The sequence below is a fragment of the Callorhinchus milii genome, unplaced genomic scaffold (assembly GCF_018977255.1).
Source record: "Callorhinchus milii isolate IMCB2004 unplaced genomic scaffold, IMCB_Cmil_1.0 Scaffold5, whole genome shotgun sequence".
Classification (NCBI taxonomy): domain Eukaryota; kingdom Metazoa; phylum Chordata; class Chondrichthyes; order Chimaeriformes; family Callorhinchidae; genus Callorhinchus; species Callorhinchus milii.
Genome location: NW_024704746.1, coordinates 54,216,437 through 54,234,174, shown reverse-complemented (window position 1 = coordinate 54,234,174; position 17,738 = coordinate 54,216,437). Strand labels below are relative to the sequence as shown.

Sequence of the window (17,738 nt, the reverse complement as noted above, 5' to 3'; positions counted from 1 at the left end):
TGGAAGTTAATCCCATGTCTGCGGATGATGTCACCAAGGGGGAGCATATAGAGGGTGAAGAGGAGGGGACCGAGGACAGAGCCCTGAGGGACACTGCACGAGACAGTGCGGGGGCTGGAGGAGAAGCCGTTTGTGGATAGGTCGAGGAGGACGAGGAGGCAGAGGGAGCCCTGGTCGCAGATGGTCAGGATGTCATTGGTGACCTTGACCAGGGCAGTTTCTGTGCTATGGGCAGCACGGAAACCCGACTGAAGGGGTTCGAATAATGAATGGGTGGAGAGGAAAGAGCGCAGCTGGGAGGCGACAACTCTTTCAAGGACCATGGACAGGAAAGGGAGGTTGGAGATGGGCCGGTAGCTTGATAGCTGCAACGCATCAAGGGAGGGTTTTTTCAAAGTGGGAGTGATGGTGGCAGTTTTTAGGGGAATGGGAACAGAACCAGAGGAGAGGGACAGGTTGATGATGTCTGTAATACGTGGGGCAAGGAGGTGGAGCTGAGAGATAAGGAGTGGAGTGGGGATGGGGTCAAGGGAGCAGGTGGTGGGTTTGAGGGATAGGATGAGTTTGGTGACAGAGGGTGAGGAAACGGGTACGAAGGTGTGTAGGGGAGGATGAGTAGGAGTCGGAGTGTGGGAGGGAGGGGGTGGGGGTGGGTGGAGGTTGGAGGGGAAGTGACCGCGGAGCGGATTTCCTTGATTTTGGATTCAAGGAAATCCAGCATCTCCTCACAGTGAAGGTTGGAGGAGATGACTTGCACGGGGTGGCGGGGAGTCGGGATGTGGTAGAAAACAGAAGCCTGGGTTTGTTCTTCGCCTCCAGGATTATCAAGGTATTAGCAAGGTTCCAATGCAGGTCAAGCTTGTGGCATACAAGACCTGTGTTCAAACAGCTGGTGCTTAAACTCTGCACATTCAATTGGTGGAGACATCACTGATTGGGAAGGGATGTGTGTCTAAGCTGCGGACAGGAAGACAGTGGCAATGCTCTGATGCATTTCATGCTGTGATGCATTACCCACCAGGAAGCTCGCAGGGAGCTCCTTGTACCTACCATCCACCTACCAAGGGCTCAAACCCACACTTGTCAGATGTCGAACGACCAACTAGTTACTAGTCTCCTGGGTGGGAGGAGGGGGGAAGATTCCAATGCCGGAATTCAACCAGCCCTCTGTCAGAATCAAGCCAGCCAGTCTCAGTAGTTCAGTCCCTGAACCAGGTGGATCCATAGTGTTCCAGGGCTCTGCTGATGACAGCATACTGATCGGCTGATCGGCAGAAACCTGGAAGGGCAAACCAGTCACTGAGGGCAGGGAGTCATCCCACTTAGTTCCTATTAACCCTGCAAGTCAAAGCCCTAACGGGTAGAGTGGTCCGAGCTGTACAAGCATTGGGAAAGCTTGCCAGACAGCAATATCAATGGCAAACTATGTGGTTTCAGCTGGTTAGGCTTCAGCAGTGCCCTGACTCGCATTCTGGGGTACCAAGCCTTGGTTCTTGCCAACCTGCATCTAATATTTTCCAAAATTAAGTAAGCAGGATGCATCCCTCCAGGGAGAGAGTACGATTCCACTCCAACAATCTATCTCTGGTATTTCAATGTGTAGATGGGATGCATGGAAATTTCAGCTTGGTTTGGATACTATTAAGCATGGTGATGGGTTTCCACACGTGTCAGATACCTGGCTGCCACCCCGCAAAAAAAAAAAATCAGATGACAAATGACCAACTAGGTACTTTCTTCCTTGGGGTAGAGGTAAAGTGAGTCTCCTTGGAGCTCAACTTGTTTCAAGGTGGCAAGTTTTGCAATGGAATGTCCAGCTCCTGAGTGAGGCACATCTGCAGTACTCCAGGGCACAGCTGATGACAGCACAACCATGGAAGCCTCAAATTGGTTGGGATACTCTTAAGCCTGGCAATGGATTTCTGCGTGGGTCAAACACCCAGCTGACTAAAAAAAGTTTAAGCCTAGTCTAAATCCATTTCCTCCACTATAATAATCTAATTTATTTCCTGTTTCCACTAGTTTTTCAGGCATTAAAAAAGTTTAATAGTTATTCCTTTTGTTCTTTTTCCATTCATTTTCTCTTTTTCATGGTCTCTCATATGTAACCTTATCCTCATTTTCTCATCAGGTGAGTCCAGGCAAGCAGCTAGATATCTCCATAGCCTATGCCAATGTCACTGCAACCTGAATATCAGGTTTTGCTTCCCAAGTATCAGCAAAACACTTCATCTTGTTTTATTAATGTATTATTAATAAATTAATTAATTTTATTAATGTATTAATCAGCCTGATCCCATGAAGGTAATAATAATAATCCTTGCATTTGATATAGCGCTTTTCATGTCTTCTCGATGTCTCAAAGCGCTTCACAGAATAGACTGTAAAGTGAACTGACCGTATATTTGTGGGTGAAACACGGAGAAAATATGTTAGCTCAAACTCAAGTTTTCTAAAATAAGTTGTACTGCATTAACTTTAGTACTGAATGAAGAAGAAAGACAATCCAAATTACAATTTGGCTTCAAAGCATTTCCCTGAGGAGGTCTTGGCCTTTCAATACAATCACTGGAGCTAACAATATTATTGATTCTTGATAAGCATTACTTAGAAATGCAGGTTAGGCCATTGTGCCAGTCGCATTATTAAGGTCCCACTTGTGTGTGACAAAACTGGTTTGATATAGCTGAATTATGGGAAGCAATGCAAAAATACATTGAAATTAGTCACTCAGTGATACATACAAACAGAACATTTAACAACAATGATGACAACTTGCATTTATATAGCACCTTTCACAAAGAATAGCATCTCAAAGTGCTGACTGGATTGAGAAAAACATATTCTTTCCAGATTAGGATTAAAACAATATTTTCACCAGCATAGTGTAAGCAGCAACAAATCTAACCAGTGGTTATTGTACAATGAAAGATTTAAATACCTATTTTTAGAACTGAAAAATGTAAAAATCTTCAATGCAATTTACACACTGAGCTTTCCTAATGTCTCAGAGGGTTTAATCCAATGAGTAGCTGCATTATATCAGGACTGGCTGTTCATCGGGTTGTATATAGCAGTACAATAGAATCCCTAGATGAACTAGTGATACTGTACTACTATTGTAGCTTCAGTGCCTCCAAGTTGAGTGGAGGGCAAAGTAGAAAAATAAAATGAGGCAGGGTTCCTGATCATTATGTAACCGACCTGTGTTTGAGATGAAACAACAAACTGCAGGATAGGCTCAGCTGCCATGCTTCACTCTGATCAAATACCCTGCCAGCCATCACCATCAGGGCTCAAACATGAATCGCCATTTGGGTAAGATACTGTGAGCAACCAGCATCCAAGGAACTGTGGCAGTTGGTAAGAATCATAGAATCATACAGCACAGAAGGACCCCATAGTGTCTGTGCCAGCTCTTTGAAAGAGCTACCAACTACGTTCCACTCTCCCACTCTTACCCTATAGTCCTGTAATTGTTTCCTTTTTTAAGTATCTATCTAATTCCCTTTTGAAAGCTATTAGGGAATCTGCTTCCACCACTCTTTCATTCCAGACTGTAACAAATTCTCCTCATCTCTTTGGTTCTTTGTCAATTATCTTAAATTGTGTCCTCTGGTTACTGATCCACACACCATAAAGTGATCTATCTCCCTCCCTCTCTCCCCTCCCTTCTCTCCACCCCTCTCTTTCTCCTCTCCTCTCTCTGCACGCAAAAGTATCGACAGAGGAAATCACACAGTTCTAGAAAGATACATCTGGAATAACCTATTCTGCAACAAAGTAGCGACAGAGAAAACCATGGGCTTTTGGGGAGATTTCCTATTCTTATACAAAGTATAATAATCTAATATAAAGTATAATAAAGTATAATAATCTGATATAAATATTATAATATAAAGTATAACAATATGATATAAAGTATAATAATACTGAAATCTACATTCCATATTGGATCCCTTGGTTGCAAGCGTAGCTGCAACGGGTACATATAGTCTAATATATGGACAATAACAAATACCTACATTGTGCCCATATTTGGAGATTTTACTTGTGACGAAAACATAACTGGCAAGCTGAAACTGCTGTTCTATGCATGCCTCACTGTTTACGTTGCCTATTCAACCTACTATCCAGTATCCTTGTTTATAAAATGCACAGAATTCTTAGTTATCAACTTGCTACGACAATCATCGCCTTTTCAATGTCATCACACAAAGAACAAATTCAGCGTATAGAGGCAGATGAGCACAGAAATTCGCAATGAATGATGACATTGAAAAGGCGATGATTGTCGTAGCAAGTTGATAACTAAGGAATTCTGTGCCTTTTGTCCTTCATTCTCTGAATTTACAGGATCATCTGAACTGGTTCAGATTATAGCCCTGTGATCATTCCAAGAATCCTTTATTGTCTATAACATACATGGTTATTAAAATAATTTAACCAAATGCTCCCAATATATATTTTTGCCTCCTAGGAAAGAATTGGCATCAAGGAGACTGAATTGACTGACCTTTGCTAATTTGCTTCCAACTTTGAATTGATTCGGGTCATAACCTGAAATTATATTTCATTGATCAAAAAGTAGGGAATGCTCTTTGAGAACGAATGATGATTTCACTTGGATAAATGCACAAGCCATTGTATTTATCACTCACTATGACCAAAGAAACAAGAAAACACCAATCCTGAGCCTTTTTGTAATCACAAAAAACATTCTGTAGATCATCCAAAACTCTGTAGCACGTGTACTCTCGCGCACCAGACTCCGTGACCCCATCACTCCCACCCTTGCACAATTCCATCCCTCAGAGGATCAAATTCAAGATCCTTGTCCTCACTTTCAAGGCCATCCATGGCCTTGCCCCCTCCTACCTCTCTGACTTGCTGACTCCCAACCAACCTGCCCGCTCCCTCTATTCAGCGGGCTCCGGCCTGCTCCATGTCACCCGCTCGACCAGCCCTACCATTGGTGGCCGGGCTTTCAGCCTCTCTGCCCCCACACTCTAGAACTCCATCCCAGTCTCTTTGCCTCACTTCCTCCCTTGCCTCCTTCAAGGCCGGTCTCAAGACCTTTCTTTTCGATCGTGACTTCGGTCACCCTCCCACCTCTCTGTCATCCCTCACCCCTACACCCACCCCTCCCCCATGCTCGGGTCCTGACCCCTGACTGACCAGCGCTTTGGGACATCCTTCCGAAGTGAAAGGCATTCTATAAATGTAATTTTGTTATGTTGTGTCTAATGACACATATCTTTTCAATTTTACTTCCTCTCAACAAGTCAACATGCTAATAACATTATGTGAAAAGTATGTATGAAATACATGTAGTGGTTAGGAAATGTTATTAACAGATAACTGGAATTTTGACATTATTTGACCTTACAATATAAACAACAAAACTACATTGTATAGTGCCTTCCATGTTGGGAGAACATCCCAAGGGACTGGATACGTTTATTCGCCTCGTAAGCGAGAGGACCTGGGTTCGATTTCCGGCCGGACGAAACATTGGGCAAGTTTCCTTACTCCACATACCTCTGTTTACCTAACAGTAAGTTGGTCAATTGGCGGATCACTTTTCCGGGGATAATAATTCCTTCCAAATACAATTTTTAAAAATAATTTGATCACTCAATCCACGACTTTTTGTGCGACACTGCTGTGGTTTGCCCACAAAATATACAGTCAATTCATTTTACAGTATATTCTGTCAAGAGCTTTGGGACATCTCGAAGACACAATAGGGCACTATATCAAATGCAAGAATTATTATTTTACAAACACAACCACCTTGTTTCAAACCAAAATAGTCAAATGTACTCAATGTAAACTATAAATGGGTTTCTCTGCAAGATCAGAGCTCTCGATTAAAAGGTCAGTCGTTATAATCCAACCGAAAGGTTTAACATTTTCAAAATAATCAAAGTTCAGTTCCATTCTCCGATATTATCGAGCACACCTTATTCTTTCGTGCATTGAGTTCACCGTCTCCTTGGGTGAAAAGTCACCAGTCGATCAGATCCTTCTCACCAGTCCCCAGTGTCAAGGGTGCAATACGAACCACAAGACCAGGGGACTCAGCCGGTGTCAATAACTGTGTGGGCTCAAAACTCGTATCACGAAGCAGCGTTGTGCAATCCTCCCACAGAGCGAAAAAATAAAGCCGTTTTACGGGAAGCAGAAATAATTGTTTAAAAGTTTGCACAGCCCAACATTTCTCCCTCTCTGCTTAGAGAGCTGCTTCTGATCCCGCTACCCGAGCTTCCAGTTTCTCGTGACCCGCACTGAGCGCTGCAGAGCGATCCTGGCAGTGAAACCAGGGCTCAGGCTCAGGACATGACCGGCGCTGCCAGTTTTCCACAGGGGAGGCTCAGCGAACAAAAGTGAAATAAAACCTCTCTACACGGAAAAATATTTAGTGAAGTGGAAAAGCCGGTGAGGGTGGGAGTCGGGTTAAAGAGGGTTGTGGTTGGGGGGGTGGGGGGGGGGGCTCTGGACAGCATCCGTTCCTACCACCCGGGCACCTGCAGGCCCCAACACATCCGCACACTCAGACCCACACAGATTACGGCTCTCACCTGGACAAGTGCTTCAGGATCTGTTTCTTGATGAGTCCCGCCATCTCGTCACAGCTCCAGGAAGTGAGAAGATACCAGTTTCATTTCAGTTTTTGATGTGCGTGGAGAGAGCCTCACGAACTCTCACAACCCGAAACGTCCATTACTGTTAACGAGCAATAAATTCTGTCAGAGTGAGGCTTGTGGGGCAGAGTCTGAGGGAGAACCAGAGTGAGGCTATTGGGGCAAAGTCTGAGGGGGATCCAGAGTGAGGCTAAAGGGGCAGAGTCTGAGGGGAATCCAGAGTGAGGCTAGTGGGGCAGAGTCTGAGGGGCATCCAGAGTGAGGCTAAAGGGGCAGAGTCTGAGGGGAATCCAGAGTGAGGCTAAAGGGGCAGAGTCTGAGGGTAATCCAGAGTGAGGCTAGTGGGGCAGAGTCTGAGGGGTATCTAGAGAGAGTCTAGTGGGGCAGAGTATGAGCGAATCCAGAGTGAGGATAGTGGGGCAGAGTCTGAGGGGAGTCCAGATTGAGGCTAGTTGGGCAGGGTCTGAGGGGAATCCAGATTGAGGCTAGTGAGGCAGAGTCTGAGGCCAATCCATAGTCAGGCAAGAGGGCAGAGTATGTGGGGGATTCAGTGTGAGGCTAGTGGGGCCGAGTCTAAGGGGAATCCAGAGTGAGGCGAGAGGGGCAGAGTCTGAGGGGGGCCCACAGTGAAGCAAGTGGGGCTGATTCTGTTGGGGATCCAGAGTGAGGCTAGTGGGGCAGAGTGTGAGGGAGATTAAGAGTGAGGCTAGTGGGGCAGAGTGTGATGGGGATCCAGAGTGAGGCGAGTGGGGCAGATTGTGATGGGGATCCAGAGTGAGCCTCGTGGGGCAGAGTCTGAGCGGGATCCAGAGTGAGGCGAATGGGGCAGAGTCTGAGGGGGATCCAGTGAGAGGCAAGTAGGGCAGTTTCTGAAGAGGATCCAGAGTGAGGCTAATGGGGCAGAGTCTTAGCGGATCCAGAGTGAGGCTACCACATCCCAACTCCTCCGTCCCCCCCGCCACCCCGCGCAGGTCATCTCCTCCAACCTTCACTGCGAGGAGATGCTGGATTTCCTTGAATCCAAGATCAAGGGAATCCGCTCCGCGGTCACTTCCCCTCCAACATCCACCCACCACCCACTCCTTCCCTCGCACACTTTGACTCCTACCCATCCTCCCCTACACACCTTCATACCCGTTTCCCCATCCTCTGTCACCAAACTCATCCTCTCCCTGAAACCTACCACCTGCTCCCTTGACCCCCTCCCCACTCCACTCCTTATCTCCCAGCTCCACCTCCTTGCCCCACATATCACAGACATTGTCAACCTGTCCCTCTCCTCTGGCTCTGTTCTCATTCCCTTAAAAACTGCCACCATCACTCCCACCTTAAAAAAACCCTCCCTTGATGCGTCGCAGCTATCAAGCTACCGGCCCATCTCCAAACTCCCCTTCCTATCCAAGGTCCTGGAACGAGTTGTCGCCTCCCAGCTGCGCTCTTTCCTCTCCAACCATTCACTATTCGAACCCCTTCAGTCGGGTTTCCGTGCTGCCCATAGCACAGAAACTGCCCTGGTCAAGGTCACCAATGACATCCTGACCATCTGTGACCAGGGCTCCCTCTGCCTCCTCGTCCTCCTCGACCTATCGGCAGCATTCGATACGGTCGACCATGCTATCCTCCTCCACTGCTTGTCCTCCCACCTCAACCTTCAAGGCCCTGTCCTTGAGTGGTTTAGGTCGTACCTCTCCCACCACCTTCACTTTGTCTCAACAAATGTTTTTTCCTCCGGCCCCCGCACTGTCTCGTGCGGTGTCACTCAAGGCTCTGTCCTCGGTCCCCTCCTCTTCACCCTCTATATGCTCCCCCTTGGTGACATCATCCACAGACATGGGGTTAACTTCCACATGTATGCGGATGACACCCAACTCTACCTTTCCTCCTCTACCCTCAACTCCACGACCACCGATGTCCTGACAGCCTGCCTGTCCGACATCGAGTCCTGGACGAGAGATAACTTTCTTCAGCTCAACGTCCGCAAGACTGAGGCCCTCCTGATTGGCTCACGTCAGCGCCTCCGCACCTCAGGCGCTGACAGCATCAGCATCCAAGGCTGCACTCTCCACCTCTCAAAGCCAGTCAGGAACCTCGGGGTTCTGTTCGACCCTGAGCTGTCCTTTCTCCCCTATATCCGCTCCACAACTGGCACCGCCTTCCATCACCTCCGGAATGTCGCCAGACTACGGCACTATCTCACCCCTCACGCTGCTGAAACTCTGGTCCACGCCTTTATCACCTCAAGGCTGGACTATGGGAACTCTCTCCTCGCCGGCCTTCCCGGCACCTCCCTCCACAAGCTGCAGGTCATTCAGAACTCTGCAGCTCGTGTACTGTCCCGCACCAGGCTTCGGGAACACATCACTCCCACCCTCGCTCGCCTCCACTGGCTCCCCATCCCCCAGAGGATCGAATTCAAGATCCTCACCCTCACCTGCAAGGCCATTCACGGCCTTGCTCCCTCCTACCTCTCCGACCTACTATCCCCCTACCTACCCGCCCGTACCCTCCGTTCCTCTGGCTCCGGTCTGCTCCACATCCCCCGCCCCAACCGCCCTACTATCGGTGGCCGGGCCTTCAGCCTCTCAGCCCCTAGGCTCTGGAACTCTATCCCCCAGTGCCTTCGCCTTGCCTCCTCCCTTTCCTCCTTCAAGGCCGGTCTCAAGACCTTTGTCTTTGACCGTGCCTTCAGCTCTCCTCTCGACTCTCTACCCCCTCCTCGCTCCCTCCCTTCCCTCTCCTCACCCTTACCATTTCCCTCCAATGCTCGGGTCATGACCCAACTGTACAGCGCCTTGGGACGTCCTCCCGACGTGAAAGGCACTCAATAAATGGAATCTTGTTGTTGTTGGTGTAGTGGGATAGAGTCAGGGAGATTAAGAGTGAGGCAAGTGGGGCAGAGTGTGATGAGGATCCAGAGTGAGGCTAATGGGGCAGAGTCTGAGGGGGATCCAGAGTGAGGCTTGTGGGGCAGAGTTTGAGGGAGAACCTGACTGAGACTCCTGGGACAGTGTCTGAGGGGGATCCAGAATGAAGCTAGTGGGGCAGAGTCTGAGTGGGATCCAGAGTGAGGCTAATTGGGCAGAGTCTGAGGGGTATCTAGAGAGAGGCTAGTGGGGCAGAGTCTGAGGCCAATCCATAGTCAGGCAAGAGGGCAGAGTATGAGGGGGATTCAGTGTGAGGCTAGTGGGGCCGCGTCTGAGGGGAATCCAGAGTGAGGCGAGAGGGGCAGAGTCTGAGGGGGGTCCAGAGTGAAGCAAGTGGGGGCGATTCTGTTTGGGATCCAGAGTGAGGCTAGTGGGGCAGCATCTGAGGGGGATCCAGAGTGAGGCGAATGGGGCAGAGTCTTAGCAGATCCAGAGTGAGGCTAGTGGGCCAGAGTGTGATGGAGATCCAGAGTGAGGCAAGTGGGACAGAGTGTGTTGAGGATCCAGAGTGAGGCTAGTGGGGCAGAGTCTGAGGGGGATCCAGAGTTAAGAAAGTGGGGCAGAATCTGAGGGAAATCCAGAGTGAGGCTAGTGGGGCAGAGTCTGTGGGGAATCCAGAGTGAGGCTTGTAGGGTAGTTGCTCAGGGGGATCCAGAGTGAGACAAGTGGGGCAGAGTCTGAGGGAAATCCGGAGTGAGACTAGTGGGCAGAGTCTGAGGGGTACCCAAAGTCAGGCTTGTGGGGCAGAGTCTGAGGGGGATCCAGAGTGAGGCTAATTGTGCAGAGTCTGAGTGGTATCCAGAGTGAGGCTAATGGGACAGAGTCTGAGTGGAATGCAGAGTGAGTCTGGTGGGGCGGAATCTGTGGGGTATCCAGAGTGAGGCTAATGGGGCAGAGTTTGACGGATCCAGAGGGAGGCTAGTTGGGCAGAATCTGTGGTGGATCCAGAGTGAAGCGAATGGGGCAGGGTCTGAGGGGGGATCCAGAGTGAGGCTAGTTGGGTAGACTCTGAGGGGAATCCATAGTTAGGCAAGAGGGCAGAGTTTGAGGGGGATCCAGAGTGAGGCGAGTGGGGCAGAGTCTGAGGGGGTTCCAGTGTGAGGCTAGTTGGGTAGACTCTGAGGGGAATCCATAGTTAGGCAAGAGGGCAGAGTTTGAGGGGGATCCAGAGTGAGGCTAGTGTGTCCGAGTCTGAGGGGAATCCAGAGTGTGGATAGTGGGGCAGAGTCTGAGGGGAATCCAGATTGAGGCTAGTGAGGCAGAGTCTGAGGCCAATCCATAGTCAGGCGAGAGGGCAGAGTCTGAGGGGGGTCCAGAGTGAAGCAAGTGGGGATCCAGAGTGAGGCTAGTGGGGCAGAGTCTGATGGAGATCCAGAGTGAAGCTAGTGTGGCAGAGTCTGTGGGAATCCAGAGTGAGGCGAGTGGGGCAGAGTGTGATGGGGATCCAAAGTGAGGCTAGTGGGGCAGAGTCTGATGGAGATCCAGAGTGAAGCTAGTGGGGCAGAGTCTGTGGGAATCCAGAGTGAGGCTAGTAGGGCAGTAGCTCAGGGCGATCCAGAGTGAGGCAAGTGGGGCAGAGTCTGAGGGGAATGCAAAGTGAGGCTAGTGGGGTAGAGTCTGAGGGGGATCCAGAGTGAGGCTAATGGTGCAGAGTCTGAGGGGTATCCAGAGTGAGGCTAATAGGGCAGAATCTGATGTGTATCCAGAGTGAGGCGAGTGGGGCAGAGTATGACGGATCCAGAGGCAGGCTAGTTGGGCGGAGCCTGTGGGGGATCCTGAGTGAGCCTAGTGGGGCAGAGTCTGAGGGAAACCAAAGTGAGGCTAGTAGGGCAGCAGCTCAGGGTGATCCAGATTGATACAAGTGGGGCAGAGTCTGAGGGGAATCCAGAGTGAGGCTAGTGGGGCAGAGTCTGAGGGGAATCCAGAGTGAGGCTAGTGGGGCAGAGTCTGAGGGGTTCCAGAGTTAGGCTAATGGGGCAGTGTCTATTGGGTATCCAGAGTGAGGTTAATGGGGCAGATTCTGAGGGGAATGCAGAGTGAGTCTCGTGGGGCAGAGGCTGAGGGGGATCCAGAGTGAGGCTAGTAGGGCAGTGGCTCAGCGGCATCCAGAGTGAGGCGAGTGGGGTAGAGTCTGAGGCGGTTCCAGATTGAGGCTAGTGGGGCAGAGTCTGAGGGGGATCCAGAATGAGGCTAGTGGGGCAGTGTCTATTGGGTATCCAGAGTGAGGCTAATGGGGCAGATTCTGAGGGTAATGCAGAGTGTGTGTCCTGGGGCAGTGGCTGAGGGGGATCTAGGGTAAGGCAAATGGTGCAGAATCTTAGGGGGATCCAGAATGAGGCAACTGGGGAAGAGTCTGAGGGGAATCCAGATTGAGGCTAGTGGGGCAGAGTCTGAGGCCAATCCAGAGTCAGACGAGAGGGCAGATTATGAGGGGGATCCAGAGTGAGGCGAGTGGGGGAAGAGTCTGAAGGGGATCCAGAGTGAAGCAATTGGGGCAGTGTCTCAATGGGATCCAGAGTGAGGCTAATGGGGCAGATTCTTAGGGGATCCAGAATGAGACTAGTGGGGCAGAGTCTGATGGAGATCCAGAGTGAAGCTAGTAGGGCAGTAGCTCAGGGCGATCCAGAGTGAGGCTAGTGGGGCAGAGTCTGAATGGGATCCAGAGTGATGCTAATGGGGCAGACTCGTAGGCGATCCAGAGTGTCACTAGTGGGGCAGAGTCTGAGGGAGATCCAGAGTGAAGTTAGTGGGACAGAATCTTTGGGAATCCAGAGTGAGGCTAGTAGGGCAGTAGCTCAGGGCGATCAAGAGTGAGGCAAGTGGGGCAGAGTCTGAGGGGGATCCAAAGTGAGGCTAGTGGGGCAGAGTCTGAGGGGAAATCAGAGTGAGGCTAGTGGGGCAGAGTCTGAGGCCAATCCAGAGTCAGGCTAGTGAGGCAGAGTCTGTGGGGGATCCAGAGTGAGCCTCGTGGGGCAGAGTCTGAGGGGGATCCAGAGTGAGGCTAGTGTGGCCGAGTGTGATGGGGATCCAGAGTGAGGCAAATGGGGCAGAATTTGAGGGGGATCCAGAGTGCAGCTAGTGGGGCAGTGTATGAGGGAATCCAGATTGAGGCTAGTGGGGCAGAGTCTGTGGGGTATCCAGAGTGAGGCGAATGGGGCAGAGTCTGAGGGGGATCCAGAGTGAGGCTAACGGGTCAGAGTCTGAAGGGTATCTAGAGTGAGGCTAGTGGGGCAGAGTAAGAGTGGATACAGAGTCAGGGTTGCGGGGCAGAGTCTGAGGGGGATCCAGAGTGAGGCGACTGGGGAAGAGTCTGAGGGGAATCCAGATTGAGCCAAGTGGGGCAGAGTCTGAGGCCAATCCAGAGTCAGATGAGAGGGCAGATTATGAGGGGGATCCAGAGTGAGGCGAGTGGGGTAGAGTCTGAGGGGGATCCAGAGTTAAGCAATTGGGGCAGTGTCTGAATGGGATCCAGAGTGAGGCTAATGGGGCAGAGTCTTAGGGGATCCAGAGTGAGACTAGTGGGGCAGAGTCTGAGGGAGATCCAGAGTGACGCTAGTAGGGCAGAGTCTGTGGGAATCCAGAGTGAGGCTATAGGGCAGTAGTTCAGGGCGATTCAGAGTGAGGCAAGTGGGCATGTCTGAGGGGATCCAGAGTGAGGCTAACGGGGCAGAGGCTGAGGGGTATCCAGAGGGTGGTTCGTGGGGCAGAGTCTGAGGGGAATCCGGAGTGAGGCTAGTGGGACAGAATGTGAGGGAGATCCAGAATGAGGTGAGTGGGGCAGAGTCTGAGGGAGATCCAGAGTGGGGCAGAGTCTGAGGGGGATCCAGAGTGAGGCTAGTGGGGCAGAGTCTGAGGGGGATCCGAAGTGAGGCTTGTGGGGCAGTGTCTGAGGGGGATCCAGAATGAGGCTAATGTGGCAGTGTCTGAGGGGTATCTAGAGTGAGGCTGGTGGAGAGTTTGAAACAGGATAATTCAAACATTAAATATTAATATCGGAGTCCTGTGGCTCAGTGGTTAGAGCACTCGCTTTGCAAGCGAGAGACCTGAGTTCAATTCCAGGCAGGGCGAAACCTTGGGCAAGTTTCCTTACTCCACATGCCTAATAATAATCCCTCCAAAACTAAAAACAATAATAAATTGGTCATTTTCAATCTACGACTGTTTGTGGGACATTGCTGTGCGCAATTGGCTGCCGCGTTTGTCCACAAATATACAGTCAATTCACTTTACAGTGTATTCTGTGAAGCGCTTTGGGACGTCCTCCCGACGTGAAAAGCGCTATATCAAATGCAAGGATTATTATTATTATTATTATTAAGCAGCAGTGCAGTCGTGTGATGGTGAATCCAAAGTAAATGCAAAAATTAATGTAAATTTGGAAAAATAAATCCACCGAAAGGAGGGTAAAGCTATTGTGAAATGCAGTGTGAAAGTGTTGTAAATGTCAACAATGAGAGCCAGGTTTGTGTGGAAAATGAGGGCGAGCGGAATCTGCAGGATGTTAGTCAAAACACAGGGACCTGCTGCCAGGATCAGTTCATGAAAAGCTTGCCCCTACAAAAAAANCTCACAAAAATACACTGGAAATAGCAATCAACAAATCAGGAACAAAACAACCCATGGAAATCTCGTGAGTGAATTTATTGACTAACACATGAAATTAATTATGATCTCGCTTTGCTTTGCTTCTTCAGCTCTTATGGCCCTAACTTGAAATACTGAAGCAGGGAACAAAACAGTCAGAACGGTGGAAGAGATTGAAATTCATCAATTAGCTTACATCTGTGACATGCCCAATGTGAACGTTTAGAGACCCATCACACAAAAATTTTTGCTAAGTTAATTTTGTTAAACCTTTGACATTATTCAATGGCTGACAAGATTTATAAATGTTTTGAATAATCGAAACAATGATCTGCAATGTAGTAGCTTGTATTTATTTGTGAATAGCTCAGATCCAGAGATACCAAACAATAGACAATTTAAGAATGATGATTTTTTTGCATTTGATATAGCACTTATAATGTCAAGAATGTCTCAAAGAGTTGCAACACCAAGAATCAATGTACCAGTTTAATGGAAAAGGAATGATTGAAAAAGAGAAGAATATGGCAGAAAAGGTTGTTCTGGAAAATGACATCAATACAATACAAATTACATTTGTATAGGACATCCCAAGGGACAGTCGGGGATTTGGACCTGAGCTGGGGATTAGGATCAGGGAGGGTGGAAGGCAGGGAGGGTAGGAGGGTGGCTGAAGGCTCAGTTGAAGAGGAGGTTTTTGAAACGTGCCTTGAAGGAGGCAAGCGAGGGAATGTGAAGGGAATGTGGGATGGATTTCCATGGGGTGGAGGCAGAAAGACTGAAGGCCCAGCCGCTGATGGTGGCGCGACCTGAGCAGGGGACATGGAGAGGCCAAAACCTGCTGAGCGGAGGGAGCAGACAGATGGATATGGGGTTAACGAGCCAAGGAAGTAGGGAGGGGCAAGGCTGTGCAGGGCCTTGAAGGCAAGCACGAGGATTTGGGACTCCAATCTCTGGGGGATGGGGAGCCAGTGGTGCCGGTTGATGGTGGGGGTGATACGGTTACGGAGCCTGGTGTGGGAGAGGACATGAGCTGCATAGTTCTGGATGATCTGCAACTTGTGGAGAGAAGAGTTGGGAAGGCTGACAAGCAGAGAGTTGTGTAGTCAAGCCTAGATGTGATGAATGCGTGGATGAGGGTTTCGGTGGCCTGAGGAGTGAAGCAGTGGCAGAGCCGGAAGTTGTTGCAGAGGTGGGGGAAGTTGGAGCGGGCCATGGCATGGATGTGGGGTAGAAAGGATAGTTGAGGGTCAAACAAGATTCCAAAGTTCCAAACTGGCTCAGTGAGGTGGAGTGTGCATCTTTGGATGGTGATGCTGTCCATACCTGAGGTTTGATATAGCACCTTATCACATAATTGGGACGTCTCAAAGCACTTCACAGAATATACTGTAATTTTGACTGTATATTTTGTGGGCGAAATGTGGCAGCCAATTGCACACAACAATGTCCCACAAACAGTCAGGAATTGATTGACCAAATTATTATTTTTAAATTATTGAATAATTATTATATATTCTGCATGGGATAAATTCATATAAGATTATATATATTCATGGTTACCAATGCGAAAAATATTAATGCTGAATTAAGCATGTTGCATGTCAGCTTGAACATCAACAATTTACATATTTTGCCCTTTATGTAGGGTAATGTCTTGGAGTGCTCAAATACTTTTGTATTGTTATGAAGACATGTAGTCTATCTCTATTTAAGCTTTTTAAGTTTGACTGTGCATTGTTTATGTTGTAAATATATCTCTTTTGTGTTCTTAACCAATGCTGTTTTTTAACTTGATACAACTTTTAAATTGCCATCTGAAACAACAGCAGGCACACAATACACAGTCACTAGACACTATAATAAATCCTATGAAGCTCTTTCAGATATCTTCCTGATGTGAAAGACAACAATAACTGGTATTTATATAACATCCTTCACGTTGGGTAATGTCTCGGAGTGCTGGGCACTATATCAAATCCAAGGATTATTATTATCATCATATTTCTTTCAAAACCAACATTTTCCTGACTGTGAATAAAAATGGAGATGTCTCCCTCCATTTTATATTTTTAGGCAGAAAATAATGATATATGGACTGACTACAATTCTTAGGTTATAGCTGTAATCTGCTTGCATTTCCCAATGTAATAATAATAATAATCCTTGCATTTAATATTGCGCTTTTCACATCGGGAGGACGTCCCAAAGCGCTTCACAGAATATACTGTAAAGTGAATTGACTGTATATTTGTGGGCGACCGCGGCAGCCAATTGTGCACAGCAATGTCCCACAAACAGTCGTAGATTGAAAATGACCAATTTATTATAGTTTTTGGTTTTGGAGGGATTAATATTAGGCTTTGTGTGGAGTAAGGAAACTTGCCCAAGGTTTCGCCCTCTGCCTGGAATTGAACTCAGGTCTCTCACTTGCAAAGCGAGTGCTCTAACCACTGAGCTACAGGACTCCACGTAGATGTAAATGTTCATGCGTAACAATAGTCTATTTATAATATTATTATTAATATTGTGATTCATTCTGTGGCCCTTCTCAAATTTGTGCCATAATAGTGGGAGTGGACCTTCTATAGCCCTTTCCTTTCCTCCTTTTGTCGCATCTTTCATGCTCATTTTCCCCTCTCTTTAACTCACTTTTTTATACCTTTGCCAAACTCACACATTTCGGGTTTCTGTTGAAAGTTCTGCAATAGAAACGTCTTTGGAAAATAAGCTGCTTTCCGAAAACAACTAAATCTAATAATAATGTGGGTGTGGTTTTATTGAAATTATATAATTTATCTTCTATTAATGTAACTATAATTTCTGTCGGGTAGGGTTGTGGCATTCGACAGTATTACATACACCTGACGCAAATATTTGGTTCATTCGCACATTTCTCTCTTTCTCTGAGCCTTTGGGATAATCGTTATTGTTCATTATAGCGGTTTGAGATTGAGAAAGATATGTTTGGAACCAAACTGCCACGTTGTGTGGGTGGAGAAACAGAAACTACAATCAGAACATGTCCGATCCATCACCCATAAAAGGCTAATAAAATAAATTATTTTCATAATTTTTTTAAAAAAATTAAGTGTCCGAACATGTGCTTTTCTTCTAAACTCCTTTGATAATAAGAGTTATTATAGTAAGATTCCTCCACAGCAGTAGCCCCTATAATTGCGAATGACTCGAATAAATGCAAACCACTGAATCTTACTACGATCTCTGATGGTTCACTGTTTCCCTTCAACGCTATTTTTTGATCTGCCGAAGTGTTGCAAACTCAAAACTCTAAAGGCGTCGTTGAATGAGTGTTTGGTGTATTAATGTTGGGTAAAAGAACTCAGCGTTCTGTTATGAAAGGAAGGCATAGTTTTCACATCAATGTTGCTTTCTACTTAATGCAACGCTTTGAAGTTGTGCTTTTCTGCAAAGTGATGCAACTGAAGCTAACTCCACACTACGCGTTTGCTACCCTCGCAAACAGGCAGTGTACGTGGCAGCAGCTGTTTCAGCTTCATTACTTCATCACAAATCACTGCAAAAAAATTGGAGTGCCCCAGACATTGAAGTAACTCTGTGG

At 48.0% G+C, this 17,738-nt stretch overlaps 1 protein-coding gene across 1 annotated transcript in view; it reads right to left on the bottom strand.

Moving 5' to 3' along the window:
* Positions 1–6,750, bottom strand: part of uhrf1bp1l (UHRF1 binding protein 1-like) — a 119,960-nt gene extending 113,210 nt beyond the window's left edge. Inside the window, exon 1 of the mRNA XM_007907722.2 lies at positions 6,585–6,750. Within this exon, the coding sequence (XP_007905913.1) occupies positions 6,585–6,628 (44 nt within the window). The 5' untranslated portion in view covers positions 6,629–6,750. The remainder of the gene's footprint in view (positions 1–6,584) is intronic.
* Between the last annotated feature and the right edge of the window lie 10,988 nt (positions 6,751–17,738).